The sequence below is a fragment of the Emydura macquarii genome, unplaced genomic scaffold (assembly GCF_026122565.2).
Source record: "Emydura macquarii macquarii isolate MOO-44397 ecotype Brisbane River unplaced genomic scaffold, CSIRO-AGI_Emac_v2 contig_1253, whole genome shotgun sequence".
Classification (NCBI taxonomy): Eukaryota; Metazoa; Chordata; order Testudines; family Chelidae; genus Emydura; species Emydura macquarii.
The window spans coordinates 6248031-6266891 of NW_027131390.1; the positions used below are offsets into that span (position 1 = coordinate 6248031).

The 18861-nt window shown below is 43.4% G+C and overlaps 1 protein-coding gene across 7 annotated transcripts in view; it reads right to left on the reverse strand.

Annotated features, from left to right (window-relative positions):
- The window catches only part of ATP11C (ATPase phospholipid transporting 11C), a 106204-nt gene that overhangs the window by 44156 nt on the left and 43187 nt on the right, over window positions 1-18861 (reverse strand). For all 7 annotated transcript variants that reach the window (XR_010919683.1, XM_067548088.1, XM_067548087.1 and 4 more), the window contains exons 3-11: window positions 18714-18803; window positions 11909-11989; window positions 10657-10764; window positions 7366-7494; window positions 5012-5115; window positions 4209-4259; window positions 2338-2402; window positions 700-781; window positions 194-344 (exon numbers count right to left, since the gene is read on the reverse strand). Coding sequence is in view for 6 of the 7 variants with exons in the window: in XM_067548088.1 (XP_067404189.1) it covers window positions 194-344; window positions 700-781; window positions 2338-2402; window positions 4209-4259; window positions 5012-5115; window positions 7366-7494; window positions 10657-10764; window positions 11909-11989; window positions 18714-18803 (861 nt within the window). In the remaining variant the exon portion in view is untranslated. The remainder of the gene's footprint in view (window positions 1-193; window positions 345-699; window positions 782-2337; window positions 2403-4208; window positions 4260-5011; window positions 5116-7365; window positions 7495-10656; window positions 10765-11908; window positions 11990-18713; window positions 18804-18861) is intronic.

Sequence of the window (18861 nt, forward strand, 5' to 3'; positions counted from 1 at the left end):
CAGGTAGCAGCTGAGACAGGAAACAATTAAAAAGTAGAGGAAAAAGAGAGCTAAGAGATTGACAGTACTTCCCTTCGTATGTATTCCAAACACTATGCAGGGAAGACAGGTTTGTCGGCAAATGTTATTAGACTAAATAAAACTGTCAGAATAAACAAGGCTGGAGGAGATCCTGAAAGCCAAGCCCATTTACCTTGAACGTCTCTCTTTCCTTTTGTGTCTTTTGGTTATACCATGGCTCATCATTAAATGGATTATTCTGCCAGATGTATTTCATGGTGGTGCACACCGTAGCTTTACTCAATAAGATGCACAAATACACTATCAAGAAAGCGTTGATTGATCTGAAAAATAGGGTTATTTTTAAAATCTATGCAGTTATGTTTAATACTCAATCATGCAAGTAATCAGGCTTAGACCATTCCTATTTTTAAAGGGGTCCTGATCTTCAGGGTCATATCTAGGATTTTTAATACTTCTCACTCAGTACAGTAAAGCAGAAGCCTGGAGTAAAACTTTTAAAATGTGCTACTAAATGCTGTAGCTTTTTAAGAGACATGCTTAGCCCAATATACAGATTTTCTCCACAGAGCGTATCTGAAACAAAAGGCAGCAAATGACAGGATTATTTCTGTACAAATGAACCCATAGAGAAACTAACAATTTGTATACATTTTTCTCTTCCTGAAGCACACTTACTTTTCTACAGCAGAACGTTTTTGTGATTTTCCTTGGTAGTTCAAAGCCATTTTTGTTTCCATTCCCGTATAAACTGCAACTCCTACGGAACATTAAAGCACGGCTTGTTATAGGTTTGCAAATCAAAAAGGGAATTGCTGCTCACTTGTCAGTGAAGGATGTGGTGTTTGCACAGTGCTTTTAGATTCGTTATCCATAGACAGAGGTATGACCCAAGTGTTCTGCATCGTTATGTAAGCAAGGAACCTCCAATGCATTGAATAACGCTAACACAAGGGCCACAGTAACTCTTCTGAATGCCAATGAGTGGCGTGAACCCCTGAACAGTTACCCAGAGTATAATTTATTTCTGTATAAAGCTTGTTAAATTTAGCATACATTTTCATCTATCACAACTGCGTCTACACACCGATGGCGTGGAAAAGAAAGCGTCATGTAAGAGTATATAAGTATAGGGTATTAGTGGAATTGGCAAACAAATTTATTGTAGTACTACTGATAGTTGTTTTGAAAAGGCATGGGGGAGGGGGAAAAGGGTACCAGAAGTAAGGAGAAAAGCAGATACAGAGCAAGAGCCACAAAGAATGTGATAGTGAGAATTAGCGTCTGGTAAGTCTAACTCTCACCAAAAGTAAAATGAAATAAATACTAGGCGGGGCCGGGGGGAGGCGGCAAGAATCTCTGAAAAATCCAGATCAAATTCAATTCTGCTGTACGCAGGTGCAAGTCACTTACACTTTGGCTCAGTTTAATGCCCTGAAGGATAATGGAACCATCAGCAGTAAGCAGCGGAGAGTTTATAAAGGTTCCTCTTTTGCCAGACAAACTTCACTACTTTTTTGACAGAATTACATGTCTTAGTGGACAGAGATAAAGTACTGGGAGTGTGGCCAATATTTTCAAAAGGGACTTGCAACCTGAGACACTGTAAAGGGGTCCCTAAATGGCAGAAAGTGCTGAGCCAGACCTCTTTAAAGGTGTCACAAATAGACCTGAGCGAATTGATGTTTTGGTTTGGGAGCTGAACTGAAAAATCCAGTGTGATTCTAACCAAACCCTTTCTTTAGAAATATTTTGTTGATCATAAACTAAAAAGAATTAATTTCTAATCAACCAAAACATTCCAGGTCAATTCAAAATTATTATTTTTAATCATTTTGAGTCAACGGAAACATTTTGGTCAACTCAAAATGACTTTTGGGGGGGGGGGGGGGGGTTTGGCAGTTTTTCATTTCAATTTGGCCATTTTCACCATTTTTGTTTTTGAAATTTGAAAAAGAATTCACGAATAGTTTCATAGCCCTGAAAAAAGCATTTTTCAGCAAAAATTCTATGCACTAAAAAAAAATAATTCACCCAGTTCTAGTCTCAAGATGGGCTCCCAAAAAGCACAAGTCATTTCTGAAGATCCTGGTTAATATATATAGATTTCAGTTAAACATCTGACATGATACCTCATGAAATTTTACTCACAAAATTAATTAATTAACTTGTGTATGAACATGAGATATGTACAAAGCACTGAAAGAAGCACTGTATATAAGTGTTTTCCACCACTAGATGGAATGATAAACATTTAGATTTGTTTGCTAACTTTATTCAGTTATGCATCAGAACTACCAATAAAAAGCTGTTCACCATAAATCTTCTTGGTATTTTTTAAAGTAGCACCCTTCAGCAACAGGTTTTCCGGACCCAAAGACCTAAACACAGAAAAAGTTATAGTATCAGAGTGCTTACAAACAATTTCATTCCAACTTGTTTCTATTTTATACCCAGAGTTAAAGAAAACTAAAGCAGAAGCCCTTTAAACCTGAATATTGTAAATACGCTTAATTCTGTGGATTTGTTTTTTCTCTTAAATAAGGGATTCGTTTATTTTGTCGGTATTTTTGCCTTCATATCTACTGTGGTTTCCAATCTCTTACCACACAAGGTATTACTAGTATTCAGACTCTCCATTGTCTAACTCATTTTAGAATTCAGACTAAGATTTTCAAGAATAAGTACCTAAAGCTAGGGTCTAAAATCTATACTTAGGCACATAAATAAGTGGACTAATTTTCAAGAGTGCTGAACCCCTAGGAGGATTTCGACAAAATCAATGAGGCTGTAAAATGTGTTACTTATTTTTTTGCTCCCATGTTGCTCTGTCTGTTCTATTAATTAATTTCCCTTTGGTTGTCCCATTCATGACCCCCTGCTGTTTCCACTTCTAATCCTAATTCTGGTGGCAGAATTTTTAAAGGCGAGAAAAGTTTGTGTAAATGCTCAAAAACCAATTTGTCGGGTTTCAAGAGTCCCTAGAAAGTTCTGTACTGTAGTTAGTATTTGAGACAAACAGTCTCTCAATTTAAGAATCTGAGGGGCACATCTTCTGGCACCTTTCCCAAAGCAAGGAAGACCACAAGCACTACAAACACGGGCGGAGAGATGGCCATTCAGTTTTCAAAGCCCTTCCATCACCTTCTGTGCTGTGTAGGAGGTCAGACTAGATGACCACAATGGTCCTTTCTGGCCATGGAATCTATTATTATCTATTATCTTGTAACATTTCCCGAAACTCTTGGGTTAACAGACAGGCTTGCTTCCACTTCCATCTGAAAATCTATATATTCTAGTGTGTCTTTTTCTCTATGTCTGTTTGTAAAGTGTAACCTTATTAAGGAAGGGACTGTCTTTGCATTCAGGTTATGCACAACACTGAGCACATGGCTGTGCTCACTAAATAAACAGCAAAAATAGTTTTGCAAACTAATGTATTTGTATTGCTTAGAAAAAAAAGCATTTTGTGCACAGGAACAGCCTATTTGAGAGGCCCAAAATCAAAAACCTTCCCCTCATAAAATTTACATTCTCGCTCATCCTCTATCGAGTTCCCCTGATGTAGAAAAGTTATTGGTCACCCAAAACACAGGCTTCACCTAATTAAAACCCCAGCTCTTCAGCAAAGCAAAGGCTGGGTTTGCTGGAGAGCAGATGTTGCGAGTACGTGCCCATCCCACTACTCTTTGCTTCTTCTGGCTCTGTTTTACCAAGCCAGCCAGAGTGAAACTGATGGGTACTGCAAGAGCTCAGAGAGCAGGAAGCCTGTCAGTTTCACTTTTCTGCTCGCTCAGGAGGATCATTCTAGCAGAGGTAACAGAGGATGCAGAAGGAGGCACATTTGCTCACATCCTGTAAACTCCCACATCTATAATCCCAACACACACACAACATCCTGGGGCATTTGTTGGAGGCTATCATAGCTAAAGAACTGGAATTTTTAAGATGGCTTGCAACCCTCATTCTGAATTACTGAAATTTTCCCAAGTCACGGGAACACATAAAACTAAACTGAAAAATGAAAGAAAGAAGATCAGATAAGGGAGCTCGAATTCCAGACCCATTAATCTCCACAACTCCCCTTTGATAAACAGGACACTAGGAACTAATAATAAAAAAACAATAAAGAAAACAAAGGACCATCTGCAATTAGTAACAATGATTTCAGTGAACAGGAGACTAACCGGGCTACAGGCTCCTGGTTACTTCTGTAGATATTAATTCTTCCAACAAATCTGTGACCAAAACATAGAAAAAAAAGCATTTGTTAACTAATGTTTGCTGAATGTTGGATTACAAGGAGCCATCACCAACATAAGGAACATCACAAGAGGCAGGTCGGAAGAAAAGAGCAAGTTTGTGGACATCAGAGTCTCATGCTCTTAAAGAGACAGAAATAGCTTTAGAGAGAACCCGTTACACAGGCCATGATCCAACAAGGTACTTAAGCTTTAAGCATGCAAGGAGCCCCATTGACCGGAATGAGGTTGTTCCCATGCTTCAGCACCTTGCTGAATTGGGGCCAGGGTGCCAATGGGGAAGTCTTCTTTTCACTCTTAAAATTGTTCTTAAAGGCAACAAATCCAGGCTTTGGAGTAAGCCTACATTGAAGTTTGTAAAGGCAAACGGGCTAGTCTCACTCTGACACACTGGCAGCTCCCAGGGCGGTACTCTGACAGGATGGATGCTTTTGCCGTAAAAGTCTAACTCCCGGAGACAGCCTGAGAGCTCGGTAAATCCGACAGGAACATCTGCAAGGGCTACTTTAAAAAGTCTTTCATTCCATATGGAAAACATGAAGGCAATCACCCGTTTGAACTCCAAATGGAGCCTATTCAGCTGGAAAGAGAATTCAGTGGCTCCCTTACACTATTTTGTTAGAAGGATGCCAACAGCTCACTAGTGTGCAAGCTCAGAGGACACCAAGTGAAGGACAAATGGTAAGGCTCAGTTGAATGCCAGGAGTCATGGCTGTCCCCATACTTACTTGTAGAGGTCAGGCTGGGGCTGCTCACATTCAATGGTGGCAGTCAGGGAATCTATGTCTTTGTCCGTGCAGAGCACAGTAGTATCCCGCACTGCGTAGTGAGTCTAGGTGGAAAGAGCAGTTACATACAGTCACACGACTCCACGGAATCACAGGAACAGAGAAGGTCTTTGCCCAGTGAGTAATTACAACAAATTACTTAAAACACTGATGTACAGTGAGGCTTGATTTAAGCAACCACCCAGGTAACTCATCAGGTGTTTAAGGGGGGAGAAAGTGAGGGTCTTCGAATAGAAGGTAGAATAGGTCAGAATTGAATATGCTTAGGAACTACTTTGGACTGGTCTGTTACGTACTCCTCCTATAGGGCTGCCCTAAGACATGCTGGACTCCTGCAACACCTGTTTACTTCAAGAGACAGTGGCAAGTGCTCAACAGGTGTTCGGCTCCCCTGAGGAGCGCCCTGTGCTGCTTCTGAAGGTAATTAGAAGACAGCTCTGCTGCCCGGGGATCAGGAACTGTACTGATAGAACCGAGAGCTATTCCTAGTATCAACTGCTGTGCACGTTCCTTTCTCACATAACTAATTGGAAAGCCCGCAAAGACTCCAATTCACTGGTTTGAAGTTCTATTTATAGAAACTACTTAGAGGTCTAAACTCCAGTCAGCAAGATGTATTGCCTTAATCTGTTTTCATAAACAAATTCGCTAAAAAGCTTCCTCTCTTCCTTAGGCTTGGATTCCTCTTCCTGCAGCTGATGGGAGAAACAGCGATAGTACACACATTATATGAGGGAATTAACAGCATGCTGAGTACCAAGGGTGAATGATTTTGTAGTAGAATGCCTGTGTTTTACATCATCAAGTCCACACACCCCTAGGACAGTTAAGCCTCAATTACAATGGCTGTTCTGCCATTTTCCCCACCCTTTCCCCCCAAAACTTGAAGTCTTTTTTGTTATCTCAACATCCAGGAGACAACGGCTAATGATCTATGGGGGACCCAAAGGCCAAGCAGAAACAGTGTCAGATGCTTATGGTAGCACCTTAGTGTCACGTGTCAAATGCTCAAAGTGCTACGGTTCTGAAATTAACTCAGCCATGTTGCACGGCCTTGTCTATTGTATGGCATGCATTTAGACATGCTTTAATACAGGAAGGCATACTTAAAAGCTCCAATTCTCTTTGCTAACCTACCCACTCAGGTGGTTGACCCAGCGCTATTGGACTTGTGAAGCTCCTAAGATGCACAGAACAACCTTCTACAATGGGTGAACTCTACACAAGCAAAAATACTTCAACACAGCATCAGCTCCTATGCATGAATTTCTACCCTGCCTAATGGTGATCGATATAGATATTAGCCATGGACCTGATCCAACGCCCTTTTAACTAATGCCCACTGACTTCAATGGGAGTTGGAAGGAATTCTACAATCCTAATGTTGTTCCATACTTAATACTACAGTTACCACTGTTAGCACAAATTACTCCTGAGCATGAGTGAAATCAAGCGTTCATATCCTTAGAGGGGGTTTTAATTGAGAGGGGGGAGGAAGAGGGGAAAGGGTAGAGGGAATACATTAGAAAAAGGAATCATCCTCAGTGAGTATTACCAAACTGGTACAATTTCAAATCTCAAACTTCAACCCTTTTGAGTCATGATATGAAAAAATGCATCTTAAAATGTTCTGACAATGGGAGCAGAATATTGTTTAAATGACTAGAAGGCTTTCTGCAAAACAATCCAAAATAATTCACTTGTGTGTGGATATCAAGCATGAAGAATTTCAGTCACAAAAAGGGGAGAACTACTCCTAAGGATGGAGAAAGTAAAAGCAGGGAGTTCTAGAGTGAAAGCCCTGATAAAATCTCAATTGTAAAGGTCGCTACAGGTGATTGCTATAATAAACCAGCTGAAACTCCAGGGGTCTATTTACTAATTCACTAGATCTTGCTGTGTGGGTACAGGAGATGAACGTACTAACATGCTTTAGCAGGATCTACGATACAGCATGCAGGTGTATCTGTGAAGACCAACACTGTTTGGAACAGTGCCATTAGGGATAGTTATTTAAAACACACACCAAAAAAAAAAAAAAACCCCCCAAAAAAACCCATACAGCACTCCAGTGTTGAGTAACTGGATGAGTGAAGATAGGAAATGGAAGCTAAACACAATCAATTCACAGTCAGAATGTGTGATCCAAAAGCGTTCTCAAATTGAACTGACACACACACACACACACACACACACTTCAATTGCAACTAGAACAAAAAATCTGCGCCTGGAGAAGCCACTGCAGTGCATTGACTGCACTCTAGAACTGCCTGAAGTGTATTCATTCTTCTTACCTTGAAATTCGACTCGCCATCCAGACTTGCTGTGGTGACGTAACAGGTCCCATCATCATTACTTGATGCCAGGAATATCAGATCGCAGGGGAAGGTTTCGTCTGCTTTCACTTCTACAATGTCTCCAACCTGGAAAGAATGCAACTGTGTTTTTTTTAATGAGTCATTTCATCAAGCCCGCAAGGAGATGATTAAAGGTTTAATTGGTTTATCTCGTTTTTCCAAGTCTAAAAGGATAGAGAAGAAACCCTCCCCAAGGGAATTGGAAGGGCTTTATAAGCTTACCACCAAAAAAGGTACTGCACTTGTGCAACTGTCCCAGATGATTCACCATTCACAAGTGAGAACCGTTGCTCAAAGCTAATTAACAATACAGGAATTGGCAATGGAATGTGAAGTTTAAGGGCCCTTGGAAGGGGTTTAACAAAGCCATGAAATTATTTTGATATTGAGGAGAAATGTTTAGTCATGTAGTCAGACTACAGATCTTGGCTTTTCCTCCTTTAATTATTTAACCGGATTCTTGATAATTACCCACCACAGCCCTTGTTCATATATGGTAGCTCACACACATACACACCCTTCCACTAGACTTTCAAGTGGAAAGCTTTTTCTTCAGAGTTATGATTAGTCCGTAATAGCTGATGCCGGCACTACGTTCCCTCACTACCTAGTTTTGGAAAATATTCATGACTGGATGGAAAGGACACTTGAACGGCTGTGAGGAGACGGAGTAGACTTACGTTTACTTTACAGTCAAGATAGTACCCAAGATGTATATTTTCTTGATTTTTCCCCCCCGTCGTTTGCTGCTGAGGGACCCTGAGCCAAACACTTGACAATATGTAACAAAACCGTCTGCTCGGCAGCCTCACACTTCCCTCTGCACCAAGCGGAAAACACAAGTTTTCTAAAATCCCCTCAATGCCATCTGGCAAAGGGGTCACAGTGCTGTCAGAGTAACACCTGACAGGCCGGACAAACTCTCTACACCTAGTACCCTGCTTTCATAGTATTTCTCCATAACGAATGTCCTCATGTGAGGTCTTCAGTGAAAGCCAAGCTCACTGTGCTCATCAAAATGGTGGTGAAATGTCTGTATAAAACCCACGCAAGAAGTTACAGAGATATAAACTGAAAATATGTTCCTAAAAAGCCTGACTCAAGACAGGGTCCATCAACGGGATTCTGCCAGATGAAGGACGTATCGTCACCTGTCCGTTTCAGTCCACATGTAATTTAAGCATTGTAAGCCAACAGAATGGGAGCCCCGTTTGCAAACGAAGTCAGCATACCAAGGAATATACCCCAGATTTGCTACATCCCTGCAAGAGGGGCCAGGATACCCCAGGCCGCCGTGGGCAAGGGATGACTTCATAATTGGGATGGCCGGGGGAACGGAGAACGAGTGCCGGGGCTCAGAGCCGGCTTCTCCTTAGCGTGGGCCACAGCAAGCAAGACCAAGCCCAGCCCCGGAAACACAGGAGGTTGAGAAGAGAGACCCCCCACAGCCCAGCCCCAGAAGGCCCCCAATGGAGAGCCCATCTCCCACTCACCTCAGCCCGCTCCTTCAGTTTTCTCCTCAACCCCCCCGCCGACAGCCCAGCCCCCTTCCCCTCCGATTGCTCCCCCCCCCCCAGCAGCCCAGACCTTCTTCCCCTCAGCTCCCTGCCAGACCGCCCGATCAGCTGTTCCATGGGACCCCTAGCTGGCCGCTGATCAGCTGTTCGGCAATGGCCATGGGCTAGCTGCCGATCAGCTGTTGAGCAGCCGGCTGGCCCTGCGACAGCTGATTAATGGTGGGGGGGCGGGAGGAGGAGGCGGGGGAAGGGGCACCACACAGCTGTTTGGTGGCCCCGGGCTGTGGGTGCGGGTAGACATAAAGCAGGGAGCGTGGATTGCGGGTCGGATAGACGTTAATGCTTGCGGATGTGGATCCACGTTTTTGTATCCGTGCAGGACTCTAAAAACGGGATCCCAGCCTGCCCTGGTTGGAAGCACTGCAGAGGACCTTCAGGTGAGAAAAGACTGCTTTTAGACTGACGGCTACTCTGCCAGATGAAGTTCAGCCTCTGGAAAGCACGTATTGATTTATTTTAAAATGTAACCTCTGTTTCCATTATTCTTGCTCACCATCTCTTAAATCTTAGCCTTCGATAATAACCTTATGCTTGTTTTCACTATAAATATATCTCCGTGCTATGATGTTATACAGCAGCTGATCCGCAGTGGAACCAAACAAGCTGGTGTGTATTCTGTTCCTCTGGGGATAGCTTACCTAGTATTACTGCGTGTTCAGTGGACAAGGGACGGAATGGTACAGGGAGACATTTTAGAGGACCATTAGGGGACCAGGGTACAGCCACTGATAACCTGCAAGGCAAACTGAGGGCTGGCATAGCCCAGAGGAGAGTGGCTGACGGGCGGGTAGCATAAGGGAGCTGACATCCAGCTACCACAAGAAAGACCCCCTCTCGCTGGAGGCAGGGAGTAACACCCCAAGAACTGTCACAACAAGCCACTAGTAAGTATTTGTTCTTGCAAACGCTGCTGTATTCTATCCCCATAGTAGAGCACCAAGGATAAATCTCCACCACAGATTAAACTCACCCCTTCCAGCTCTGTAAATTACACTGGTTAACCAGGGCCCCTTTCTAAGCATTGAGGGCCATTTCCTTCCATGCACTCCAGTCCAGTTCTGCCCTCAGACAAACAGAACTGCCCCTGATTTCAACGGGGGCTGCACACCTGTATCCAAATGCAGGACTGGGCCTGGGCGGTCAGCCCAACTCAGCAGGAACGCAGAGTAGGATAAGAGACACCTCTTTACAATTTACATAAAAATGTATAAAGAAACTAGCTCTCTAGCATTCTACAGTGAGGGGTGATAAATCAGCATCCCTGCTAGCAGACATCTTTGCAGGCGTCCTTGGGAAGTTGGGGATAAAGAAAGGACTGCCTGTTCCAGCCACCAAATGAAAAATGATCCGAGATTTCTTGCTCATCCGCCCCCCAGGAAAGTGCATGCACGGCAGCCTTCCAAAGAAGTGATCAGACAAAAGCAAAGCACCTGGTTATTAACTGGAATGGCTCTTAAAGGTTCCAGTCCAAAACCAAACTGAGGTTTAGGAAAGAGGATGGGAAGGCAAAAAGTAACAACTGCAGAACTAGGCCCTGAGCATATTCAAGTATTCAACCAAACTCTGGTCAGGTCAGACCCTGCAATCACAACAATGGGAGTTTTCTCAATGGCTCACAAGCGCATCTCTCTCTCTTTCTATTAACGGTTACCTTGATTTTCTCGCTGTCTTTTTTCACTTGCTTTGCATTTTCAACAAGGAAGACGCTGCTTTTATTTACTTCGCTGTCAGCTCTGTGTCTCAGCCAGTCCTCATAGCCCTAGACATACAAATATATAGGTAACGAAATTAAGCCCAGATAGCGCAGCAAATAAATTAATAAAGATGTAAGAGAGAAGGAGATGAAAAAAATGAATACGTTAAACATAGTCATCGGAGCTCCTTCATGCATGGCAGAAAGTCGACCTGAATAAGCTCAGTCTGAATCAATTTAATTTAAAAAACTTCACGTACACGTTTGACAGATTCAGAACAGATTAAAACAGCACACACAAAACGAATAGATATGAACTGAATGCAAGGAGCATCTAAATTGCTGTAATGGGTTTCTATTATTCTCAAGACTGGCAAGAATATGCTGATAATGTGAAAAATATGCTTAATGCCCTGTTATTCTCACTTTTCCAATCTAACACAGGACAAGGCTCTCTCGCTCTTCCGACTCATCTAAAGAATACAAAAGCCAGATTCGGAAGAGATGGATTTTATTCTAGAACTCCTTTCCCCACACCAACTTATTATCTTAACAAAAACATAAAACAATACGATTTAAAAAGGGGTGTGTAGGACTGATTTTTTATAGCATTACTCAATGAAAGAGGTCTACAAGTTTTCAGGACCAGATACTGTTTGATTAGAATTATTCCTGTTTTTCCACTGATATAAATCCAGTTGCTATTCTACTCTGATATGCCTCCGTAACCTCCAAAACAGGACCAAAGTACATTTTTATAAGGGAAGAAATAAGTTATAGTAGTGCAGTGAATGAAGAGGCAGCCATCAACAGCAATAGCTCACAACGTGACTTTAATATATATAACATAATATATATATATATTATTATTACACACACCCCCCCCCTACATACACAGAGATTACAAAAGACATACTGAAAACAAGGAAAATGCAATCATAAAATCTACAAAAATTGGACAGAGAACTTCGCTTAGGCACAGTATCCAAAATTACTTTTTTCGTTTCTAATTTTAATTTAAATAGATTTCACACCGATAGTGTTCCTCTAACCACGGCCTTCCATTATTTCAAATATAGGTAGAGTCAAGTATATATGTCCTTGTATACCAAATCTCTCTAATTTATCCTGCCATGAACATGTTTAAAAAAGCCAAAGCAAACACACATACTAGTGTATTGCTTACACCCTCGTGAGTCAAAAACAGTACCTGTTTGATAGCTGTAACAGTAATCACAAAGAAAAGCGGAAGTCCACTGGTTATCGGGCTGGTTGGTGTATCTACTATGACCTACAGAGAGAAAAAAATAAACAGATCTTACCATTTCTTTAAGGAGCCAAATATCAAAAGCTACCATTAGAGTTACATTCATTCAACATACTCTGTCTTAAGTAACAGAAGCCCCAAATAGCAGCATGTTTGGGAGCAGTGTATAGTGTATGTAATATAGTGTAGCAATGTCGTGTACAGGGGAGATTTACATAAGCACCTTAAGAATTGAGGCATACAAATCCCAAGGGAAGTCAATGGAAAGTCTCCTAATGGACTATGAAGTGTGGACCCAAAGCAGACTGAAGCAGCTTAGGGCTTGTCTTCACTGCAGCATTAGCTCGAGTAACCTCCCCTTCTGCTGACACCTCTCAAGTTACCCTAGACGGGCGAGTAGAGCCCTGTGTTTTTTGCAGATGTGACCTAACACAAAACTCACCCCCCAGCAGCAGCAGCTCCAGCCCCGGGGGGCTGGCTGGGCGTGGCTCCCCGACCTGGGGCACTGGGCTGCAGCACCGCTCAGGCTGGCCCGGGCTCCCTGCCGTCATGATTGGAGTGGGGAGCTGAGTCCCGCCAGCCCCATGGGACAGGAGGTGCGGCTGTGGAATGGGCGTGGGGCTGGCTCGCTCCCCAACCCCTCCTCTCAGGACTAGGTACCGTATCCTCACACCCTCCCACCCCCACGGCTACAATGAGCCACTCCAGCCCCACAAGACAGGAGTTCTCACTGCTGGTTGAGTGCGGGGCGGGCTCACTCTGAGGAAGGGGAAATATATATGTGGGAATAGGAGGGGGTGGGGCAGGGTTATCAGGGCTAATAGGGACTGGCGGGGGTGAGGTTCAGTGAGAGAGGGGGAACCGATATGGGGGGCGGGGGAAGGGGGAGTTGGAGAAGGAAGCGGTAGGGTTGAGAAGATCACTGCTGTCCCAAAGGGTTTGTGGCACTGAGCGGGGACGGAGATGGGAGGGTTATTGGGGGCCTGAAGTCCTGGGTAAATGTCAAGGGGGGACCCTGAAGAGCTAATCCCAGGTATCTGGGGGTGGCTCGCTGTGGTGGGGGTTGGGGGGTTGCATCTGCCCACGTGTATTGATAGTGGGAGTCGCTCAACACCTTGTGGAAAGTCACAGATGTTGCAGTCATCGATGTAGGGTAGGACTCAGATGCCAGAATGCCAGTTTATCCAGTGCCATTATTTCATGGCTCATGGCCCCTGTGGTTAGTGTAGATTGTGACACAAAAAATTTCCCAAAGCACACACTGATTATGAGACAACTAACCCTGGAAAGAGAAAATGTAGGTAACTTTTCATTCCTAAAACCTTTCAATAAGATGGAGTATCCCTTAATAAAATCATGTACAATAGAACCTCAGCATTGCAAACATCTCCGGAATGGAGGTTGGTTGTAACTCTGAACAAAACTTTATGGTTGTTCTTTCAAAAGTTTGTAACGAAACATTGATTTAATCTAGCTTTGAAACTTTACTATGGTGAAGAAAAATGCTGCTTTCCCTTTATTTTTTTAGTAGTTTACATTTAACACAGTATTGTGCTGTCTTTGCTTTTTTTCCCCCATCTCTTTGGCTGCCTGGTTGTGTACTTCCGGTTCCAAAGGAGGCATGTGGTTGACCAGTCACTTCATAACTCTGGTGATCGTCACTCCGAGGTTCTACTGTCGTGTACACAAACTAGGATTTTTTACACTGTGTTTATTTATATATGGCCACTGAAGGTATTTTAATAACGTAAATGTAGTAAGAAATAAAACAAAATATTTTTCCTGGATAAAACGAAATAAGAAATTCCCAAAATTTAAAATGAAAAATGAGAGAAAAATAAAAAAGAAGCATTTCAGGGGCTGTAGGAGTGAGAGCAGCGGCACTGCAAAATGCTAGAGCAGCACACCATGATGGGATTAGCAGCACCATGTAGCTGTATTCCCACTGCATTATTAGCTCACGTGTCAGCAGCACTTACGTGATCACCCACGGCTCCGGGCGGATCAGCTAGGTCAAATACAAAGCACTGCAATCTGAGCTAGAGATTTGTGGGTGTGGATGGGGGCAGGGTACGGGGCAACACTCAGGATACCACAGCAGTGAAGACGAGCCCATAGCCAGGAAAGAACACTGCAGGGAGGCATTGAGACTTTAATTAAACAGCAGGGGGACCCTAGAGAATGGGGAAATGTCCATTTCTATTGACCTTATCATGACTCAGCACCGCTTTCAGGACACAGCAAGTGGGGGGTCATTGAAACAGGTTCATAATTAGGAGAGATTGAAGGAATCAGAAAAATTAAAATCGTAGTCACGCTAGGATTCGGCTTCCACTTACAGTATCGCTTACGTCCCCTGTGCACAGCCTTTGGTTTTACAGAACGGCCACAGTGGTCTGTACGTACTGCTGTTGGTGAGCTTCACCCCCCACCCCCATCACTTTGGATGGGATGGGGACACAATCAGATATCTGAATGGAGGATGGACGGACGGACAGATGCACTGGGGACACTGATCCCAAACTGGCACACTATTTCAGGGATCCAGCCAATTGTGGTGCGGGTTGAGGCAGGAATATGGACACAGATGTATTGGGTAATAGAGGAGAGGGATGGAGCAAGGAAAATTCACCAGAAATGCCTTGTATTTATGCAAACAAAAGGCCTTTGTTTTGTAACATCTATTGGTGTTTCACTGGTGCCCTCATGAACAACAGAATCCGTATTTGTTCTTGGCTCTTTGTGAAAAGCTGTGTTAAGCACAGAACGTTTCTTATCTGTCCCTGGGAAGCTGTTTTGAGATAGCCAGCACATATTAACTCCTGGAAATGGCCTTCCCCTGTGATTTTTGCACTGCTTTACGCAAGCCACCTCCAAAAACAAGAGAGTCAAAAACATACCAAGGGACTAGATATGCCGCAAAAAGTGGCCAGTTTGTAACAAGCTGAATTCACACCATGTTGTCATATAGGGAAGGCCATTATCCAATCCCCCCCACCCCCAAAGAACACACATCCCCTGGCCACGTGAACATAAATGTAAAGACTTTCAGTAACAGCTGTAAATCCTACACTTCTAGGGACTTTCAGAGAGGGCAGCACTCTGCTCTATATGAAATCACTGCCCGGTGAGCTCAGACTGAGTATTTGCATGCACACCTGGCCAGTTATGCATCTAAGGTACGTCTGCAGAGCAAAAGCTGTGCATGGACTAGCCCACCTGAGCTAGCTTGATTCCGGATAGCGTAGGTAAAAATCGTAGCTAAGATAGCATGGTGTGGGCTAGTGAGCTGAGGGTAGCCAGGGTCCATTACAGGACTCTACTGCCTCTGCTGAAGCCCAAGCTGTGCTGTCTTGGTAATGATTCAAGTAGTCAGGCAGGCCAGAGTATGCACAGCTTGTACTGTGCAGACATGCCCCTTTGCAGAAATGTGGTCATTTAGGATATCCCGGCGGAGCAGAGAGTTCATTTTCAAGGTCTGCCTGCCTCCAGACACAAAGGCATAGTTGTCTTTAGTAAAACTGAGGACCAGCGAGGACAAGCTCTGAAGACAGATAAATGTACCATGCTTTCTGCCATTCCCACAGCCACCTACCACGATGCATGCCTGAGTATTCTGGGGCTGTATTTGTTCCTACAGATACTGCATATGGGAATTTCCACGTTATTGCCGTATTCCATATGCACCCCCTCTAGTGCAGTCTTGCCCTTTGAGAAACCCCTAGGCGAACTTTTGAGACTAACACAGCAAATTAAAGGTAGGTAAAGCTGCCTGTGAAGTTGTTTCTAAGACACATGCCTTACAACAAGGATCCAGGAAGCAGCAGGTAGCTCAATGTACATCTATATTTAGGCCAGGACTTCTGCAGCGTAATTTGACTTCATTTTAAAGTGACCGAGTTCTGCTAGCGTATGAAGGTTTTTGCTCTGTTTATTTGTTGTTTCTACCAAACTGAATTCCACAGTCCAGGAAGCACCAGACCATTATTTTTGTCACTCAAAAGGTATTTTCCAGTTCCTAAGCTGCCTATCTCCTTCATTTCCCCATTTCTGTATAAAAAAAAAAAAAAAAAAAATGGTGTTGACTATACTTCTCCAAACTTTAGGGTGCAGTTTGACAAAGCCCTGGCTGGGATGATTTAGCTGGGGTTGGTCCTGCTTTGAGCAGGGGACTAGATGACTTCCTGAGGTCCCTTCCAACCCTCATCTTCTATGATTCTATGCAACTCAGCTTTATTTGCAGGTCTGAATTTGCTTCAGAGGAGCAATTATCTGCATAATGGTTTCAGCAGATGAATCCAGTGGATGTCTTTTTAATCAGTCAATCAATCAATCTACTGAAAGTTATGTTCATGAATACATATTTAATGTGTGCTTTCAAGAAAAAAAACATTCCCTCCCCAACCAAAACGTGATCCTGAGCCACTGAATTCAAGGGCTTTTGAACACCGGGCTTCAACCGGAGCAAGATCAACCCCAACATGGTACTGAATTCGACATACAATTCCTCGGCACGCCTCACCAAAAAGCCTGCAGAACACTTCCCTTTTAAAGAAGCACTTAGGGCAATACCATTAATTTAAAAGCATCCAGGGTCTACCTTGATCAATGCCACTTCTAGCTGAAACGCTGGTGCAGCAGACACTGACATCTTTACGGGCGAAGTGGAACATTATGCTTCAATAACAATTTACTAGGCATCCAATTTTTTGTAAGATGCAACATTGCCAGATGCGTAAAAGCCAGACGCTAAGCAACCGAGGGGAGATAACGAGCAGGGGGCAGCAAACAGAGGAGCTTGAGACAGAGTTTGTAGGAGGGAGAAAGAATAAGATCAGCCTGGTTCACAAAAAGGCTGCATCACCGATGCCAGCACTCCTCCTGGCTGCTCCATCTGCACCTGCGGCTAGGCACAGAACCTGCCCAGGGATGCCTCTACCCAGGGGCTGGCGCGGATTTGCAGGGACTGTGGCCTGCACTTTCTCCATCGCAGAAAGCCAGGCTGGGGAGACCGCCCCACGTAGGAGGTGCCTACTCAAAGGCAGGTGGGAGAGCTGCCGGGAATTCTCCACCCACACAAGGAATTCATTGAAAATATGCCTAGGGAGACCTCCGAGGTTGAGGAAGTTATTCCGCTGGAGAGGACTCCAGTGGCACCACCAGGGGAGGAGGAGACGGCTCTGACCCAAGGAGGAAGCTGGCTACTCCTGGCACCACACAGGACTCCACCCCTGCTCCCAACCCACTGTCCACAGAGAGAGAATAAATCATTCTGCTGCCCTGGCAGGGAGGGATGAGGCATCTCCCCCAAAGGTGCAGGAGGAGAAGCTACGTACCCCCAAGGCTGGGAGGATCGTGGCCACCAGTCCCAAGAGGAAATAAAAGGGTGGAGGTAGTGAGATGCAAGTAGATGGGGAATAAAGAGAAAGAGCTAGAAATACTAGTACTACTAAGATCCTGCCTCAGTGCAGGGGACTACTACGCTCCCCTCCAATCCTACATTTTTTATGATTCTATAGAGAACATTAATAAAAGTGAAGTATAGAGGTACTCCTCAAGTATAGAGGTACTCCTCAACTTAATCCCTCAGAGAACGCCTTTATTGCATATGTAATAGATCTAAGACTCCATTTATTAGATGACTGGGCTGAAGTTTTGCATGTCTAATTTTAATCAGAGAGTTAAGTTTTGGGGTTTTTTTAAATCCCCATGTTCAGTTATAAAAAGCAAGAAATACACTTTACTATGTGTCTTCCGAATTTTACTTTTAAAAAGAATCCCTTCTTTTCCGAGCATATTTTGGGGACTTCCCTGATTTTTCAGCTAATGTAACAGAAAATGAACACCCACGTTTACCAGAGTTTCCCCTAAACCCAAGGTCAATGTCCTCTTTACATAGAAAGCAGAGCAGAAAAAAGTCAAATCTTATTACATTATGTGTATGTATGTAATTAATACAAAATCTCTATACAAAAAGCACACGCTACATATAAGCACGCACTTCTTAAATGCTCGTCTGAATATCAAAGAAATCCTAGTGGCACCTCTTCTGGTTTTCTTGAAATCTACACAAACTATAATATTACCTGACTGCTTATTATTTGGAGAAATGTATATGGTTAGCAGAAAGACATAATAAATAGTACCCAAAAAAGTCAGGTTTCAATCCTGCAGCCAGTAAGTTTACACAGGAGCTGAAGATGTAATTTCCAGCCCAAAGAAAGACACCCACACGTGCTCTGATTGAACCAGGGCACTAAAATAAAAGCATAACTATGGTGGTATGAGCAGTGGGAGAGCCTGGCCGCCTTGAGTATGATCTCATCTGAGACCCGAGGTACAGATTTGGGCAGCTAGCCCCTCTCACTGTGGCAGCCACACTTCTATTTTTAGCATGCTAGTTTGATCAGAGTTAGCAGGACTAGGACATCTCAAGCTGGCTATTCCACCTTCCAATTGCAATGCAGACATATTTATATGTCATCTCCTGGTGCTTAACGTGTTAATAGGGCTCAGCATTAAGCATCATAATATGGTCTGAGATGGCCCCAGAAATGTTAATAATTATGGTATTTTGAATGCGTGTGCATGGAACATAATATAGCGACTAATAAAAGATTTCATAAGCATCAGTAAAGAGCCAGTCTTGAGTCTCAGTTCTTTATCAAGTTGTGTTTAAAAGTTTTGAACAATCGGTTTAAAAAATAATAATAATTTTTGCATAATTTCTCTGTAAAAGTGCTCTTACCTGGACAAGGAAAATGATAAGGAAATAAAAGTTGGCAATTCTTCTAAACTGTTCAAAAAGGTTCTTCGGGAGAAAATTCCAGACTGTGTACTGCAGGGTGAAAGAGAACAGAGAGATAAGCTGTGCAAATACCACCAGCATGCAAACT